General features: G+C 39.0%; 1 protein-coding gene across 2 annotated transcripts; it reads left to right on the plus strand.

Moving 5' to 3' along the window:
- The first annotated feature begins 3,560 nt into the window (after window positions 1-3,560).
- PHB1 (prohibitin 1) lies at window positions 3,561-14,792 on the plus strand. Of its 2 annotated transcripts, none has more exons than XM_083378659.1 (7): window positions 3,561-3,758; window positions 5,108-5,237; window positions 8,744-8,905; window positions 10,354-10,496; window positions 11,686-11,802; window positions 12,707-12,802; window positions 14,408-14,792. In XM_083378659.1, the coding sequence occupies exons 2-7, from the start codon at window positions 5,150-5,152 to the stop codon at window positions 14,618-14,620; spliced, it is 819 nt and encodes a 272-aa protein (XP_083234785.1). In that variant the 5' UTR covers window positions 3,561-3,758; window positions 5,108-5,149; the 3' UTR covers window positions 14,621-14,792. The 2 variants fall into 2 exon arrangements, with proteins under 2 accessions (XP_083234785.1, XP_083234784.1); XM_083378658.1 differs by lacking the exon at window positions 3,561-3,758 and adding an exon at window positions 3,779-3,982.
- Window positions 14,793-15,127: the final 335 nt, after the last annotated feature.

Below are 15,127 nucleotides of genomic sequence, written 5' to 3' on the forward strand. Positions count from 1 at the left end.
ACCCAGCTGTTTTAAATAACTATCGTCCAGTCTCCAACCTTCGCTTTCTGGCAAAGGTTGTTGAGAGTGTGGTGGCACATCAGCTTCCTCTGTTCCTGAAGGAAACTGATTATCTCAACCCGTACCAATCGGGTTTCAGGCCCGGGCACAGCACGGAGACGGCATTGGTCACGCTGGTGAATGATCTCTGGCGGGCTCGGGACAGGGGTTGCTCCTCTGTCCTAGTCCTATTAGATCTCTCAGCGGCTTTCGATACCATCGACCATGGTATCCTTCTGCGGCGTCTCGGGGGGTTGGGAGTGGGAGGCACCGTTTTACGGTGGTTCTCCTCTTATCTCCTGGGCCGCTCGTAGTCGGTGTTGACTGGAGGGCAGAGATCCACCCTGAGGCCTCTCGCTTGTGGAGTTCCTCATGGGTCGGTTCTCTCTCCCCTCCTGTTCAACATCTACATGAAGCCACTGGGTGAGATCATTCGTGGTTTCGGGGTGGGGTATCATCAGTACGCTGATGATACCCAACTATTTTTCTCCACCCCGAACCAACCCAGCGATGCCCTCGCTGTGCTGTCCCGTTGCCTGGAGGCGGTTCAGGTCTGGATGGGGAGAAACAGGCTTCGTCTCAATCCCGCCAAGACTGAGTGGCTGTGCGTATCGGCATCTTGGGCTAACCAGATTATTCCACCTTTAACGATGGGGGGTGAGGTGTTACCCCCCGTTGATAGGGCTCGCAACTTGGGCGTCCTCCTGGATTCACGGCTCAATTTTGAAGATCATATAGGAGCCGTGACCAGGGGGGCTTTTGCCCAGGTTCGCCTGGTGCGCCAGTTGCGACCCTATCTGGACCTAGATGCCCTACGCACAGTCACCCATGTGCTTGTGACTTCCCGTCTAGACTACTGCAATGCTCTCTACATGGGGCTGCCCTTGAGGACCACTCGGAGGCTTCAGCTGGTGCAGAATGCAGCCGCACGAGTTGTGATGGGGGTTTCCCGATACTCCCACGTAACACCTCTACTCCGCGAGCTGCATTGGCTTCCGGTTGCCCTCCGGGTGAGATTCAAGGTGCTGGTGATGACCTATAAAGCCCTGAATGGCTTGGGTCCGGGATATCTGAGGGAACACCTGCTGCCAGCATCAAGCTCCCTTCGTCCAGTGCGCTCCCACAGGGAGGGTCTTCTCAGGGTGCCGCCAATAAAAGACTGTCGGCGGATAACACCCAGGGGAAGGGCCTTCTCTGTGGGTGCGCCTGCCCTCTGGAACCAGCTGCCCGTGGAGCTTAGGACTGCCCCCGACCTTCGCACATTTCGCCGGGACCTGAAGACCTGACTCTTTGAGCTCTCCGGCCCAGGCTGAGAATTTTTAACTGGGGTTTTTAATTTTAGGGATGATTTAATCTTTTTTTTTAATTTGTTTTTAACTTTTGTACTGGTTGTTTTAAATACCCTGTAAACCGCCCTGAGTCCTTCGGGAAAGGGCGGTATATAAACTTAATAAAATAAAATAAAATAAAATATTACAGACAAACCAAATGATTTTTTTGTAAGATCAACCTATGTCCTATTGCAAAACAAAATTTCTCACTAGATTGTCAAATTAGCAAATAATGGAGAAAAATCTACTAAAAGCCACTAGTGACATAGTGTTTGGTTAGGAATCATATACCTTTGTAAGTAATTAAACAAGGATTGTGCAACTTTTAAAGAGAGACTTGTTGCCCTTTGGCTTAGATGAAGGGGGTGGTGGAAGGGGGTGGCTGTTATATTTGAAAAGGTGTTGACTCTAATCAGTTCAAAAACTAAGTTCCATTTCATCTGCATTTAAATTCAATTACATTATTTATTGTCTAGTTTTATATTAATATTACCACATAAAAAATTCTGATAGTTTTGGACTTTATCTGATGTTACATCCAACTCTGGGCGTCAGATTGTAATCTCTTAAACAATAAACATTTAGATATTTGCTATAAAAGCCAACACACAACCCATTTTTCAAAACTTCTAAACAATAGCAAAAGTTATAGATAAAACAATCTGTGACTCTCCCTCCAAATGTGTCATGGAGCAATTAGCTGTTTTTCCCCATTATATAACAAGAGACTTTGCTCAATAAATTATGTTCTGCATGAATGAGCAGGGCAATACACAAAAATTCACAAATTAGAAATGTTTGCAACTTTAGTCCCAAAGCCATATAACTTTTAGAGAATTACCTATGTCAGAATGCAATCCTCTTACCTTTGTATTTTAAGTATTATGCTTTAAATGGTTAAACTTGTATTTTTCCTCCTGAAGGAAAACTAATGGGTGGGAGGAAAAAAAATACAATGATGTTTAATATTAGTTATCCATCCATTGGTATGTGATCACTGTTCATTGAAAAATGTTCTCTTGATTAAATATACATGATGAATGTATTGGTACAAGAACTATGATCTGATGCATTGAATGCAGATTTGTCAAAATGGATAGTCAACCATTACTAAAATAATTCATATAGATGTGAGACAACCCCTATATATACTTCTGTACTGTATGCATATATATAAATTATTGTGATGAAAAGCAAAGGTATCTTCTTGATCTTTTAGATGTTTCTTTGAAAAAAATGCTTCCTTCAATTCAGTCAACTTAAAAAGTTGAACACAGTAGCTGTACTTTTAAATTTTTATTTTTGAATTATAGATATTGAAGGAGCCTATAATATGTGACCAATCCAGTTTTCTGGATTCAAATTACATCTGAAGCATAGTCACATCAGCTGTTATATTTACATGAGTCATTATGTAACAAAGTCATTTGATTATAACTCAATTTGGAGAAAAAATTCAAAATGAGGGGTAACTTATCTTCACACATGGAAGTATCTTTACATACTGAAAACAAGAAAATCTTTCAGCTTTTGGATGAAATAGCACTCTGTATATTCTCCAAATATGCTAAGATTAGAACAGCAATGTTGCTCTTGTTAGTTTGCATATAGTATCCATACTTTTATAATACAGCCATAGACAATTTTAAAAAGATGCTAATTTGGTAGTTGAAACTAAGAGTAAGGGGTTGCCAAGTAAATGCCAGGAGAAAAGGCACGACTTCAATCTAACTATTAATGGAACTACACTAAACTGAAAACTTCACTGGTTACTTTCATTCACACCCCATACATTTCAAAAACCATGGTTAAGTAAACCATGAACACAGCTTCTGTTTTTTCGCACAAAACCTGTTAGGCCATTAAAACTTTTTTTAAAAAATCGCGCTCTATATTCTTAAACAGTTGTAGGTCTATCAGCTGCGAAAGAAAAGGGGGGGGGACGTGTTCCGTATACATCGTTCTTCTCTTTCCTACACCAATTCCAAAAATGGCATATTCAAGCTTTAAGCACTAAGTTCTTCATCTCCAAACGGAAGAGGAAAAAAAAAATAATCATGCACTCCTCACGTTCACCTTTCCCTCGTGCTTACCGCCTGGCTCAGTTTAACCAGCGAACAATTCCCATGAAGCCCTGCGGCGTACGCCAATAGGAAAGGGTGGGCCTTTGCATTGCGATGCCGTTCGGGAGTCGAAGTTTCATCTTGCTTGTACATGACCCATGGTGCTGAGGCTTTTGTTTTTGTCTTTACCGTTGAAAGAACTACGAATCCCGTCAGGCACTGCCACAGCCAGCAAGAGCCATGCTCGGGTGCGCCTTGTGCGTCAGTATAGAATGCTAGGTGGCTCGGTGGAGTCTTCATGTGGAGGTCATCTTTTCGTTAGGAGGTGAGCTTTGCCTTCTTTTTCCTTCTGCTGAACTGGGTGTATCTTTTGTTGTGAAATAACTGTGGAGAATTAGCAAAACGCGGGGTGATAAAATGCAAACGTATGTTTGAAAAGAATTTCTGATATTTGGGTTTTGCTGAATGGTTACGGTGCAGAATTCTCACAAATGAACGTTTCAAGCAGCAGATGGGAAAGCATGACCACAAAATGGAGAAATGGCTGGGGTAGGTAAGGGGATTTTGTGGGATGGGCGGATTCTGGAAATAAAAAAGAATTGCACATGCTCGTCATGTAGTCTTCTAAAACCGGAGTGAAGCAAGATGCTTGGGGTATTTTAGATATTTCCGTATAGATAGTAGGGATTAGAGTGAGGATTTGCAAAGAGTGGGTTCCTGAGAGAGGAAGATGTTATAACGGAGAGATTAGCTAGAATAAAAGTTGCTGTGGAAATTTATATTAAAATACATTCAAGAGCTTTGGAAATGGCTGTACTTACATCTTAAAAAGTGTTCATTAAAAAAAAGCTTGCACAGCTATTGAGTTAACCCAGAGCCTAGAACACCAAAGGAGTGTAGGACGTGTACTTTGGAAAATAGGAGTCCATCAGAGACCCATCAAGCTTTAACAGTTACAGGATTCTAAGAATGTGTCCATGGAACATATCGCAGTACTGAATGTAGAGACCGTGGATGGGAGTTTTCCTGGGATAAAATATTTGAAAGTCACGTGTGTTAAAAGACTGATGAAAGTTGGTCGGACAGTTAGGCATACTTATTCATTTGCCAGTTTAGTCTTCTTAATGTATTTGCTAATTGCCCCAAGACAGAAAAAATGTGATAAGACTAATCTGAGCAGACTGTCTTAATATTCTTCCATAATTTTTATTCAATAAGAACATTTTATCCTAGGATTAAAGAATATTTTTAAAGATCAAATCTATTAATTTAACATCCTTAATTCTAGGTTCTGATAGGGCAAGATACTACATTTGGAAATTTCTAGGGTTGTGCAGCAATCTGGATTCAAAGAGGAAAAGGTGATTTGGGCATTCACATTGCACATTCAAGTTCATCCTAAATCAAGCATGCTGCTTTTTCCTGAGATCACATTATTTCTTTAAAGCTATATCAGCATTCTAATAATTTTTCCCCTTAAAATCTGGATTGCTGCATATTGTTCCAGGGATTGTATCTTAAATTATCCAAATAGCATTCTTAGGAAACTACTTTATTCTATGAAGCTTTTAAAAAAGGGATAGGAAGCTGCTCTTTATGCAGAAGTATTATCTGAGAAGCCATTTCTTTGCTCCAACTTCTTTTATTACTGGATTTTTTTTCTTACTTGCATAGGTGTTATTCTGTCAGAAAACAGAAGCAGGACTTATATTGACAATGGCTTCCAAAATTTTTGAGACTGTGGGTAAACTCGGCTTGGGACTGGCAATAGTTGGTGGAGTTGTCAACTCTGCTCTGTATAATGGTAAGGAAGAATTTCTGTGCACGGCATTTTCCTTCCTGTGAGATAACCAAGAAAATTTTAAGATAGGAACTGATGAGCTTGTATAATAATGATTTTGTTTAAAAATCTGAAGTCCACATTTTTAGAAGATTCTTTTAAATTCTTCAAAGAATTTTTTTAAAACTACAGTAAACAGTAGCTCATTCTAGTATAATTAAGCCTATAATCAAAGTCCTACCATTTCCTACTTTTCTCCTGGGATAGTTATTCTTCTTTAGCCATTGAACAATACTTTTCTAACTGTTGTAGAATTTAGTACAAGTGCTGTTTATCTATTATAGGTCAGTTACATTTTTAAAAATTAATGTGCTCATTTTCTGAGCAAAACCTTGCAAGGATGTTCACAATTATATTTTTAACTGTGTGCAACTAAATGTCAATTTTAAAATGTAGCATTACACTGTTTTCCTGAACAGAAGTTGAAACGTGTGCAACGTGTTCTGCCTTAAAGAAAAGTCTCAGCAGATGGCAGCACCCTTTGACCTTTGGTCTTGAAGAAGCTAAGCGTAGTAGATATGGCCAATACTTTGATGAAAAAGCACTAGGAAATCCTGGGACTGTAAACTAGACAGGCTGGAGAGCTTGCAAAAAACCTCTAAAAGTTAAATTACTTTTAGTAATTAAAGTTAAATCCTTTAAAAGTACTTTTGTGCTGTTGCCAAGAAAACAGTATGAATGCAATCACCAAGAGTTGCACCTCATTTAAAGTAGATTTCCCTGCACCTTTATTTTTTCAAGATACTGGTACAAAGATATGAATGCGTTGCTGGAAAATCCCAGTCTCTAGGGTCTATTGATTCTGATAACATCCAATAGAGCTTCTAAAATTAACGTTGAAGCAAGTAGTAGCTTATTTTAAAATTTTAGATTACAATAACAATTTAAGTACAGCAACAAATAAGCAGCCAATGTGACTGGCACACAACAGTGAACTATGCATCTGAATGCCTGGCTCCTATATTATTCAAGTATTATATACTAATTGAAATTTCCAAGCTATCTTTAACAGTGGATTGGTTAAAAAAACACATTGCATTGGTCATCAATAATGGTTTCTCAAGCAACCATAGTTTGTGGTACAGCATAAGCAGATCAATTCCTTGTTGGGTGTAGTATGGAGACTTACCGGTATACTGAATCTAAGAGAATTTTCCCAAATTGTACATTTTGTTTTTGAGAAAAGAGAAGCAGTTATGTAATTCTATCTGAGCAAATGAAAATCAGAGGACAGCATAATTATCCTTTTCCCAAATATCATCTAAGTGCTTGTCCTTAAACATAGTTTCCTAGTTCTGATCTAACTACTGGGGCTGATATACAATATCATCCCAGCGGAGAAAAAAAAGCATTAGCAAGCTTAAGAAACCACAAGTTTTCCAGAAATATAAGAGAAGAAAATAAATGGGAAAGTTCTAGATGGAATATTTTTTTTCAAAATCAACCCCAAGTGTAGGATGAAATGAGATATAGTCTAATTTGAAGAATAAGTTGATGGGGTACTCTAAAAAAGGACATTGTTGGCTGAAAATCTGAACAGTAGCACTGTACGCTATTATAGTTGAAGTACAAGTAATTCTTGACTTACAACCAAAAATTGGGACAAAAATTTCCATTGCTAAACAAGGCAGTTAAGTGATTTGCACCTGATTTTACTATTAGCCACAGTTGTTAAATGAATCATGGTCATTAAGCGAATCCTGCTTCCCCTACTGACTTTACTTATTGGAAGCTGGCTGGGAAGATAACAGATGGCGATCATGTGACCTGGGACACTGAAACCATTGTAAATGCATATTGGTTGCCAAGTACTTGAATTTTTATCCCATGACTTTGCGGGTGCTGCAGTAGTCACAAGTGTGAGGACTGATTCTAAGTCACTTTCAGTGACATTTTAACTTTGGTCATTATATGAATGGTACTTAAGTAGAAGACTACCTCTATGTAAAATGACATGAGTGACATAAAATATCCCTAGCAAGGTGTTTTTCATAAGTTTTGTGGTGTATCTCAGAGTGCAAATTCTGACAGTTGTAATATTTCAGGATTGAGAAAGAGCTGTCATAAAGGGTACATTAGTGAGGCAGGGATGATTATGATAGAAAATAACAAAGATAAAATTTCAAAGAATTGATTGTTTGTTGACATGATCTGATAAAAACAAGAGCGTAGAGGAGCTATCACTTCATGGGAGAACGAATTATTGTATATAGAACATTCCAGATTTAATCACTAATGTCTTTAATCAGTTTCAGCTAGACTGGAGTTTAAGGAGCATTGGCAGAATTGTAAGTAATCCAGTCATAAGCTGCTTTGAACTGGTCAGTTAATGAAGTAATTAGCACAACAGTGATGCTTCTCCATTTCTCTGATAGGGCAATACCAAAGCACATGAACTGGAGATTATTACTTTTCCACACACAATAATGGCAGTGAATAAATGAGTTGTAATTCTATGTATCCAGTGAGTACCTGATTGGTGAAAGCTACGATCTGGAAATAATAATACAAAAAGAACATTGGATATTGCGCTACTCCAAAGTATCTGGGAGTAACTCTGGACTGCATGCTTACTTTTAAGACCACTATTTTAATACCTAGCGAAAATATTTGCTAGAAACAGCATTTTGAAGAAATAATGGGCGTAAGTTGAAGTGCCCAACCACACACATTAAGAACATCTGCATTACCCCTATGTTAAATCTGTAGGAGAATATGCCAGCTCTGTTTAGTATAGATCAAAACATGCAAAACAGGTGGATGTGGCCCTAAATGAAACAGCGAGAGTGGTCACATAGTGTCTAAAACCTTATCTAGCTGGTATTCACCCCACCCCGCCCCCAAAAAAATTCTGCCAAGAAAATGCTGCACAGAAGGTGGGGTTAAAATGACATCCACAGAAACACACCTGCTATATGGCCATCAATCTCCTAAAATCAAGACTGAGATCGAGGAACAATTTTCTCAAAACTTCTGCCCCTCCTAACAACTGGCTGCCAGAGATTATCCTGAAATTATAGAAAGTGAATAAAGAGCTACCAGGCAACTGGGCACAACCATACAACTATCTGCCACGTGGTCAAAAATAGCCTTGGCCTGTGTGGAAATCACTAAATAGACTGCGTGCAGAGTATGAAGATCAAAGACAACCTAAGAAATGGGACTTCCACACATACTACAATGTGCACGATGTCCTTCAACATGTATGGAAGAAGACCTCGTGCTGGCAAGAGAAAACACCGTAGGCATAGTTCAATACTTAGCGAATGTCATTTAGTTTTAATCCTGTTTATTTTATATACTTTTTATACGTGCTCTATTTTGATTACCTATTTTATTGGCTCACTGTTGCATTTTGTAGGTCTATAATTTGTTGGTGCTTCTGACAAACAGAATACAAAAAGGATTCCATTTTCCCTGCTTTTCTTGTATTCAAAGGATGTTGTTTAAATTTTTCCCCCTATTTGCAGTGGATGCAGGCCACCGGGCTGTCATATTTGATCGATTCCAAGGTGTTCAAGACATAGTGGTGGGAGAAGGAACCCATTTTCTCATTCCTTGGGTTCAAAAGCCAATAATTTTTGATTGCCGTTCCCGCCCTCGCAATGTGCCTGTAATCACTGGGAGCAAAGGTAAGCGGCAAGACATACCCTATTTTTATTAATGGAATGGAGAGCTGGAGGTAGGTAATTTGACATGCAAATCTTGAGCATATAATAGCATCTAGCACAGACATGTCAAACACAAGGCCCGGGGGCCAGATCCGGCCCGCGAAGTTTCATGCGGCCCGCGAAGCCATCCTGGAAACAGGGAACGGCCCCCAGTGCCTTGGCCCTGGCCCAGAGACCCTCCTCCTGCCAGAGACCCTCAGATCTGTCCCACTCCTGCCCAGGCCCCCAGAGGCACCCTTGATGCGAATGATGTAGAGCTGGCCACGCCCATCTGGTAGGCCATACACACTCTAGCCACGCCCACCCAGTAGGCCACGCCCACCCGGCCCCCTGAGGCCAACCGCAATGCTGATGCGGCCCTCAATGAAATTGAGTTTGACACCCCTGATCTAGCATATCTTCATCTCAAATTAAGACAAATTTCATTTGGTTAGTAAACAGGTCTGCAACCCGCGGCTCCGGAGCCGCGTGCGGCTCTTTCAGCCGTCTCCTGCGGCTCCCAGTCCTCTGCCATGTGCAGTCCAAAAAATAAAAGTGGGACTAAAAATGTTCAACCAGTTAATTCAAATATGCAGGGTAGGTGCATATCTCGCCTTGGCTCCACTCTTCAGTCAAACCCTGTTCTGCGCATGCGTGCATGTATGCGCATGTGCACACATTTTTTTGCGGCTCCCAGTTTTTCCTTTCGTGAGGGAACCGGTTCCGAGTGGCTCTTTCACTGTTTCAGGTTGCTGACCCCTGGGTTAGTACTTAGATGACAGATCACCAGGAAGTGCCAAGAAGATAAAGTAGACATCAATGGCAAGCCACTTTTGTATCCCTGCCATGAATATTACAAGGACTCAAAAATATAATTTAATGAAAATGTATCACCAAAGCAAGCCATCCTATTATATTTGTATCATGGAAATAAGAGTTAAAAACATACCAACTTGTTATCCTTCTCTTCCCCCATACATATACTCCTACATTTTGGGGGAGAGGGAAGGGGCAGTGATTTGCAGATCATCTTACCTAGTTTGGGATGTTTTTCCCTCCCTGGAGCCTACATTCCCTAATGCAGCAAGAAAGTAAAAACTAGCAAAGTTTACTAGATAGGATTGGAGTGGAGGGGGGAACTATTGTGATGGTCATCTTTATCCTTACTAAAGTTGGCCTAGAACTGTTTAGGAGAGAAAATTGGGTTAGATTATTTGGCAGCAGATCATCCTTTATTTTGGCTTCCAAAATATGTATGTGCAAGGCTTATCTAAGTATCTTCTGGATGACTATACTGATGGAATTCAGGGAGTTCTAGATTCAATAGACTCAAAAACTAGGTGTGGGAAGCTTGGTATAGGCTCAGAACAGCTTTCTTCTTTATTTGTAAATATGTAACTGCTACGATCTGCTTCCTGTCTTCTGGGTAGATCTACAGAATGTGAATATCACACTCCGAATCTTGTTCAGGCCAGTGATGACGCAACTCCCCCGGATTTTCACCACTATTGGTGAAGATTATGATGAACGAGTATTGCCTTCCATCACAACTGAGATCCTCAAATCTGTGGTGGTAAGAGATAGTAAGATAAGACAATGTCTCCTCTTATGAGGCTAGGCATTATTTTCACAATTCTAATTACTTCATTTAGTGGGATGCTGCAAAGGCAGGGACTATTTCATTTTATTCTGCGTAGCCAAGTATTCCTTCTGACTGTCAAAAGCCTTTCTAATTCTGTTTCCTTCCTTTTCTGTTTGTGGACATATTCTTATACAGCACATGAAAACTCCTGTCAGTTTCATATGTGGACATTACATTTCTCTTTCTTGGAAGGAGAAAAGGGGAAGATGCCATACATAAACAAAGGAGGAAGGCATCTTAGAAGGAATACTCAGAAATTATATTAATCCAGTACACTCCAGAGCAAACAGTTTGCAGGGACTGAATAATAAAAGGAATATGAGGCATCACATTTTTAAAAAATAACTTGGGGATTTAGAGGCATGAACTTGAAAGTGTGTATATATTGTGGTGATGAGATTTTACCACTTAGTATCTGTGCAGTAAGATCTGTGTTGTTTTCACTCCTATTTCTCCTTCCTTATTTAGTAACCCCTTCCTTTATCTGATCCAATCTTATTCTCCCATTTCCCATCCTTGCCTTATATCTCATGGATACTTTTTTCTTCTTCTTTTTGTTCACTCTGCTGGTACAAGTGAATAGATTATAGGAGTATGTTTCAGTGTATAAGAATGATTTGTATGTGTGAAAGAGTGAAGTTGAATATGAAATTTAAGATTAATTTTATAAAAGTATAGGGAAATAATTTCAAAAAAATTCATTTTATTTTTTTTAAATATGATTTTGCTTTTATAGCAGGGCTTTGGACATATACTTACATACACACTGATGTGATATACCCTTATATTTACTAGGGAAAGAGATAATGAGGTTTGTAATCCAAGACATACTGGGCATACCAGATTGGAATTTATTTCCAATGAACAGAAGAACCCAACTGATTTAGTCTGAAATCTAATTCACACTGTCTTGCTCTTTCCCATAGGAGCAGTTGATGCCTGTGGGTAGGCTATCACTGAAACAGCAAGAAAATAATGCTTGCTATTAAATGTGGTGCATAATAGTTGGTGATGGGCCAAAATTCTATCTGATTTGGGATTAAACTTTAATAAATCAGTAGTTCTAATTTTAGCTTTGCTGTCTATTCTAACTGCTGTTTTGCATATCTCATTATTCCAGGCTCGCTTTGATGCTGGGGAGCTAATCACACAAAGAGAGCTGGTTTCCAGACAAGTGAGTGAAGATCTCACAGAAAGAGCAGCAACATTTGGACTCATTTTAGATGATGTTTCCTTGGTAAGAGGCATTCTACATCTATAAGCTGTGTAAATATATGTATGTATGTATTTTTAATTTAAATTTTTCCCTGTAAACCGCCCTGAGTCCTACGGGAATAGGGCAGTATACAAGTTTAAAAAATAAATAAATAAATAAGTGTGTGTGTGTGTGTGTGTGTGTGTGTGTATGTATATGTATATGTGTGTAAATTTTTTGGATTGCTAACAAAGAAAGGGAGACTGATAGCAATCCAAAAAAATTTACACAAATAATGTAACCAAAACAAACATGTGAATGAGAGGGTGCGTAGAAGACAGTGTCACTTCCCCCACAAAAATACAGAATGGAAAAAAGGCACTTCATATGACCCCTAGATGGTTGTGAGAGTGACTTGACACAAGGGAAGTTGTCTCCACCCCGTGTTGCTTGTCGTGAGGATACGTGTATGTTTTGTTTTGTGGCTTCTCCAACGTGACACCCTTTTAGTTCCATTCACCATGTTGTCTGGATGATTATGGAAATTAAAATCTTAGCTCCAAGGGAGCATGGAGTTGAAGCTGGAATTCCATTCCTCCAATCTTTCAGTGGGATACAGAAACCTATCTGGTAATATGATTTGTTGGGAGTGGGGAATGAGAATGGAAATAGCAATGGAAGGTCTCTGGAAGTCAAACTGTTCTCATTTCTTGTTATATATATGTTAGGAGGACACAATTACCTGTGGAAGTGATATTAATAGTTTGTATCAGTGTTTCTCAACTTTGGCAATTTGAAGATATATCAACTTTTAATTCCCAAAGTTCTCCAGTATGCTTGCTATGTAATTCGGAAACTTGAAGTCCGCACATCTTCAAGCTGCCAAAGTTGAGAAACAATGGTTTATATTATTATAACTCATTGATATTTTTACTTTCCATCTCAGACACACCTGACATTTGGAAAAGAATTCACAGAAGCAGTAGAAATGAAGCAAGTTGCCCAACAAGAAGCTGAAAGGGCCAGATTCATAGTGGAAAAGGTGAGAATGTATACAGGCAACCTTAGCTCACTCCTTGCTGAAAAGATTTTCATCTCCTTTTTTAATGCTCCATTTGTCACAAATTGTCATTTCTAGCATCTAGTTATAGCCATAAATAGGGATATGCAGAACTCACTAATTCAGGAACTAATTTCAAAAACTCCAGAACATTTTGTTTCTCCTCCAGATAACGCTGAAATCTCCTCTGCACTATATTATCTTTGACACAGTTTGGTGGCTTTCACAAGCAATTCTACTAAATTGGAAGTGGTTTGAGATCTGGATATGGCATTTCAAATATAAGCAGCCTTGTATTGAAACTGAACTACGAGTGCGATACATCAAACTGCTTTTAGATCAAAAGATTTACTTCCAGAATCATTGAACAGCACCTAGAATAGCACGATCTAAGGAAAGAAATGGAACATTCCCAAATTCCCCAAAACTTTCCTGATTTGATACGTTTTGCACATTCTAGTCATAAGCACGTACAAATGACTAAAAACAATACAAAAACATTAAGTGTGATAAGGAACTGCACATTCTATATATTTTTGGCTTCACAAGTTGTGTGAATCCAGCCATTTTGGCTTAAAACATGATTAAAATAAGACATGCTTATTATGATGACAGAATCCAGTCTCACCTTTATTAAGAATACTGTCAAAATGGGAGCTATATTGTGTTCCATCTTTTTCCTCTTCCCATCTGCTGCTGCTTTTCTTGACACTCACTATTCTTAGCAACAGCATGGTCATAGCACTTTTTGTTTAAACAAAGTTACTTCCTTTAAGAGACTATTTTATGGCTAATGGGAGTTTCTTTTCTGGATTTGGAGGAAGACCTCGTAATATCAGATACACATCCTATCCTTTTGGATGTATCCATAGTTTTTTTCCCCCCTGATAAATAGAATTCCACATTCAGTTCAGAGAATAATAAGAATCTAGGGCAGTGATGGCCAACCTTTTAGAACCTTTTTGTTGTTGTTGTTGTTGTACAAGGCAGCGGAGGCCTAAAGCAAAAAGGTTTTATAAAACCCAGCTGAAGGCCTAGGGATGGGGAGACGGCGCGCATGCCCACAGCGAGGGTTCTGCGTGCCACCTGTGGCACGCGTGCCATAGGTTCACCACCATGGATCTAGGGCATGGCAAAAGCATAAGTGAAAATATTAAATATCAAAGCCTCAACCATGCATATATAGTGGGAACTTTCAAAGTACCTATTTAATTGGTCTTGTATCATTCTTTCTAGCTGCTTGCTCTGGGAGAAACTTCTTTAATGATTCTATTAAAAAGGATAACAGGGATTGCTCTTTCTTGACATCTGCTCTCTGTCATGTGCTAGGAATAGTAGCAATACCAATATTAGAACATTAACATAGTAAGCAGAATTGTTACTCTTGCTTTATCAAAATATCAAAAGTACCGATCTGATATCATTTTTCCATGCATATTCATTCTCTCTGTCCTATATTTGTTTTGTTAATTGCCTTAATTTGGCTATTGTCTTATAACTGCCGCAATTCTTTCATTAGCTAGATAATACATAATGCTTACCTTTTTTTCCTGAAGTAATTTTTTGCTTTCTGTTTCATTTCTACAGGCTGAGCAGCAGAAGAAAGCAGCTATAATTTCAGCTGAGGGAGATTCAAAAGCAGCTGAGTTAATTGCCAATTCATTGGCTTCAGTAGGTGATGGCCTTATAGAATTGCGGAAGCTTGAAGCAGCTGAAGATATTGCTTATCAGCTCTCGCGGTCCCGTAACATCACCTATCTGCCATCGGGACAGTCAGTGTTGCTTCAACTACCCCAATAAGTGTCCTCCAAATTCACCCACTGTCTCCCCACCCTTTTTTCTATTCTTTCTTTGGGGGAGGGGAGACAAATTTGCCAAAGTAATCCTAAGCTTTCTCAATTGGGTTAAAAATATAAGAAATTTAAGATTGATTGAAAGTCCCTTCGAGTAATAAAGGCAATCATTCTTCATATTCTCCTTCTAGAGTATTCTTTTTTAGAAGATCAATGCTTAGAATAAAAGCTGTAAAGGATTGCTGAATTGGCAAGATAGTGCTGAGTAATCTAAATTATGCATCTTCTGGAGAAAGCAATGTTGATTGTCAGCAATCTGTGGCCCATAAAACAGTTTAGAATATATTCCATTTATAGCCTGATGTTAATGCAATTGAGGATCATGATTACTTTAAAAAAATCATTTAGCACAGAAGCTGCCAACAGTGAGAATATTATTTTTCCTTTCATAAACAATCAAATGTTTTAAATAATTGTGTTTAATAAAGTATATTAGCAAGAGCTAATATCAATG

Source organism: Vipera ursinii (assembly GCF_947247035.1).
Source record: "Vipera ursinii genome assembly, chromosome: Z".
Taxonomy (NCBI): domain Eukaryota; kingdom Metazoa; phylum Chordata; class Lepidosauria; order Squamata; family Viperidae; genus Vipera; species Vipera ursinii.